Below are 4,239 nucleotides of genomic sequence, written 5' to 3'. Positions count from 1 at the left end.
CCGCGCCCCGGCGCTGGCGCTGGCGCTGCCGCCGCCGCCACAGCTCTCCTCCCTCTTCTCTACTCCTCCTTTTTCTCCTCCTCTTTCCCAACTCCTCCTCCTCTCTTCCCCGTCCTCGTCCTTCGCTCCCAAGGGGCGCTGGGGGCACGCAGGCAGGCAGCCCACAGCCGCCTCCCAGCGGCTCAGCCCGGGGCGCGGAGGCACCCACGGTGGAGTGCGAGCACTCACGGGCACGCGGCCCGGGAACGAGGAAGAGGACAGTCCCGACCAGGGAAAGGAGGGGCGCCCGCAACTCTGTCCGGCTGCTGGAAAAGAAGTGAGGGTAAGAGGGGGAGCCAAGGAGAAGAGAGAGCCAGCCCCTTCCTCGAGCTCGGGCAGGAGCGTCCCGTTTCGTACACGCTTCCCCACCACCGCCTTCCTTTTGTATCCAGCCTCTTTCTACTTCTTGCTACCTCATTCTGCTTTCCTCTCTTGGATTTACCCTGGGCCACACCAAAAAAAAAAAAAAAAAAAAAAAAAAAAGTCCTCATTCCTTCTACGAATTCAAACTTCCTTCCTGCCTTACCTGCCTCGCCCTTTCCCCTCACCTCAGCTGCCTGGAGCCACCCCAGCCAACAATGCCAAGTTCTTCTCACCTTTCTTAGACTTCTCCAAAAGCAGCCACATCCCCTTGCCTTAAGCAGCGGCGCCCAAAGTCTGAACCTGCTTGGGCTGGAGTGGGCAAAGAGGCATTGACTGCCTGAGTCAGAGGAAAGGAAAAGATAGAAGAGCAAGAAAACAGCTTGTACATCGTACCCTTTGAAACAAGGATGCTGCAGTAGCTTTAGTACCTAGCCTTTCTTACTTTCTGGTTTTAGCAGATTCTTTGTTGTCTTCTGCCCAACATTTCTTTGTTTTGGTATTTTACAAGAGCTGTATACGAATACAGTTTTACAAATAGATATGTCACTGATCCCCAAGCATGGATCACAATTGTAAATTAGCAACTTTTTTCTCCCTTTCACACGGAATACCTTCCCTTTTTCTTCTGGGATCCTTAGTGTTCTCAACCTTCCTCTTACACATATTGTTAATTAATTGGTTAAGATCCCTTTAAATGACCAACCCTCAACCCTGGAGGACAGTGGATTTCTTCCATTATTTTAGTTGTCTACTTTTTTCTTAACTGTTAATCCGTATTTTGGGAGTGAGCTCCCAATATATGATATACAGTCATGACAAATCTGCACTTCTGCTCTTATGTGGCGTGTCAATAAGAATAAATTAGATGATATTGCAGTTTTAATTAAACTAATTGATGAACTGTTTAAATTTGGGGAATTACTGATTTTAAAATTGTATTTCTTGAATGGCATGAGATTAAGTAAAATACTAGAATACTTATAATTGTGTAAAAATGGGTCTTTTGTAATGGGGTTGGTTATTTTTTAAAATGTCTGGTTTAATTCTTTGCTTACCAAACCAGTAGCACAGAGTACTCCAAAAGTATAATCATGTTTAAGATAATAAAAGGAAGAAACCCTTATATCAGCTTTTGTAAGGGAGTTAAGTAGTTTATGTAGAATTAATTTGATTGGGCCACTCTTGGAGCAAACAAGTTTCTCTTAATCATTAGGTTGATCACTATCACTTTTAGTGTAGCTTAGAGTTTTAAAATATACCTTAGTTGCTACATTTCATTTAAAGGTTAACTGATATAATTTAAAGATAAACTGATTACTGTTATTGTTAATTCATTGGTTAGGAGCCTCTTAAAAGATGAAGAAATTGATAGTCTTTTCTTTCTATCTCTTACAAACCTCATTCACGGCTTCTCACAAAAGAAGGAACTACCATAGAATAGAGTGATTATAATAGAAATTGCTGTAATGTCTGGGAAATATTGATAACTACTGATACTTCTGTAGCTAATTTAAAGTATACAAAGCAATTTACATGTATTAAGCTTCTGACTTTCCTACACTTTTGAAGAGGACTAAGTGCATAGGATAGAGGCCTTAGATAGAAGTGAATAAAATAACAAGAGTCATTCAATTCTTTTCAAAAAACAATCTATCACTGGGGATCCACTAATTTTGGTATTTGGATTACAAAAATAAAAGGAGAAAATCCTGCTGTCCTAGATTGAAAGGGGAGGGAATTGAGGAAAGGAAGAAGAAAAGAGGATATTCATTCTATTATGACACAAGGAAGAGAAGAATAAGTACAAGGATACAGGTAATGTAATGTGAAAAAAATTGATACAAATTTCAAAGGAGAGAAGAAAAATGGATAATTATACCTAGCATTTACATAGCACTTTAAGGTTTGCAACTTACTTTACATATTTCTTACAGGCTCACTCAGCTAGTAAGTTTTGAGGCAGTCTTGTAACTGGATCTTCCTGATTTCTTTGTCCAACACTATCTACTACACCAGTAATGGTCAAACTAGGGCCCTCAGGCCAGATGGGGGAGAGGGGAAGGCCTGAAATGTTCTGACCAGCCCCACACATTATTCCTAATCTGACGAATACAATGAGTAGGATACAATACAATGAAACTTTGAAAGAGTTGCCTTAGAAACAAACTGACAATTAAGCATTTTCTTTCTTTTGGCCCCCTCTTTAAAAAGTTTGCCCATCACTACACTACAATAGGTATCAAATGTTCACTTGCAGCCCAAATTTAACAAGGACCACCCCTACCTAAATGGATTAAAATATGATTGGGAGCCACAGCTTTGGTAGCTCTCAGTTCAGATCTGGTAAGCGGATCAAACAACTGATCAGAGAGGGATTATAAGGGACCCTGTGCTTTGTGAATATGAAATTCTGTACCCCCTGTAATAGGGAAATTAAAGTTTTGCCCTTACTTAGCCTGCCTGCTAAATCTGCTTTCCTACTTTTAAAGTCTATTTTCCTATTACACCCCCTTTAAGATTACATCAGCATCAGCAGAATTCAGTCATTGTGTTAACACCAGTTTTTCCTATCTCACCATCCTGGTCTTCCTAGCTTACCAGTACAGTAAAATTGTTCATGCCAGTAATACTTTTCATACTGATAGGACTTTTCTTTATGAAATTGCTGTTCAAACACATCTATGTATCTTTCACTTCACTTCTCTTTTCTGTATATTTTTAGCAGCAAGCTCTTGAGTATATTAGAAGTAGTAAGCTTTTAGGGGATATAAGGAGCCCACTCACAGTGCTCAAGGTCTTTGGTCTTGACTAGTCTGGCTTTATTGTGAGACTGGCCCTCTCTCAATGAACCTATTTCTTTTTGGCTTGGAGACTTTGCTTCTGTTATTGTCGTTTCTGCTAATAAATAATTTTCACGCAGCTGGTTATGGGTACCGATTGCAGTGACTGGCAACTCTATTGCCCATACACAGTTCTTGTTAGCAGTTCTGAGATGGAGAGAAACACTGCTGAAAGTCACAAAGTAGCAGGGGTCCTGGTCTCTGTTCCAAGGCAAAGATAGCACAAAAAAGCCTTGGGACAATTCCTCCTTACTTCCAATTGAGCAAAGCCTAACTTTAATATAAAGTTCAAAGGAGACAGCTAGGTGGCTCAGTGGATTAAAAGCCAGGCCTTAGAGACAGGAGGTCCTGGGTTCAAATGTGGCCTCAGATACTTCTTAGCTGGGTGACCCTGGGCAAGTTGCATTGCCCTCCATTGCCTAACCCTTACCTTTCTGCTCTTCTACTGTAAGGGGAAGAGGGGTTTTGGGGTCAAATATGTTAAAAGTTTGGTCACCAGGGAAAATTTTCCCAATTAAGGAATAACCTCAAGTCAAAATGACTTTTTTGGAAATTTATTTACAAAATATAGGAGAGAGTAGAAGTAGAGAGATGAGAAGAGGGTAGAATAAGAGATTTGTATTCAAGTCTGGGTTTTACTCTGGCAGGGATCCAGAGGCCCAATCAGAGTCTAAAAACCAATTAACAAGGGTTTTAGCCACAAGGGCTTCTCCCAATCAAGGGAGCCTCCAGGAGGCTAGTACCTCCTGAGAGGTTAAAGGAGTCAGCCTTCTTCACTGATCACGTGTAGTTCTAAGAAAGAAATTTAAGAGTAGTCTCGCCAAGGTCTCAAGGTCCCAGGTCCAGGTCACAAACCAGAAACTCCTTGACTCACTCAACTCTCTCTTTTTAAAGGGGTCATTTATCTGTCACTTCCTGTGTCTCCCTCCTAGTTTGCGTGTCCAATCACAACAGATGCGTCTCTTAGGGGGCAATCAGTCGATTCTGATTTGTCACC

The 4,239-nt window shown here is 41.6% G+C and overlaps 1 protein-coding gene across 1 annotated transcript in view; it reads left to right on the top strand.

The window, feature by feature from the left end:
• LOC123254311 (serine/arginine repetitive matrix protein 1-like) overlaps positions 1 to 1,478 on the top strand; it is a 4,729-nt gene extending 3,251 nt beyond the window's left edge. The window contains exon 2 of the mRNA XM_044683355.1: positions 1 to 1,478. Within this exon, the coding sequence (XP_044539290.1) occupies positions 1 to 679 (679 nt within the window). The 3' untranslated portion in view covers positions 680 to 1,478.
• Positions 1,479 to 4,239: the final 2,761 nt, after the last annotated feature.

The sequence above is a fragment of the Gracilinanus agilis genome, chromosome 1 (assembly GCF_016433145.1).
Source record: "Gracilinanus agilis isolate LMUSP501 chromosome 1, AgileGrace, whole genome shotgun sequence".
Lineage (NCBI taxonomy): Eukaryota > Metazoa > Chordata > Mammalia > Didelphimorphia > Didelphidae > Gracilinanus > Gracilinanus agilis.
This window is presented reverse-complemented; position numbering and strand designations above follow the sequence as displayed.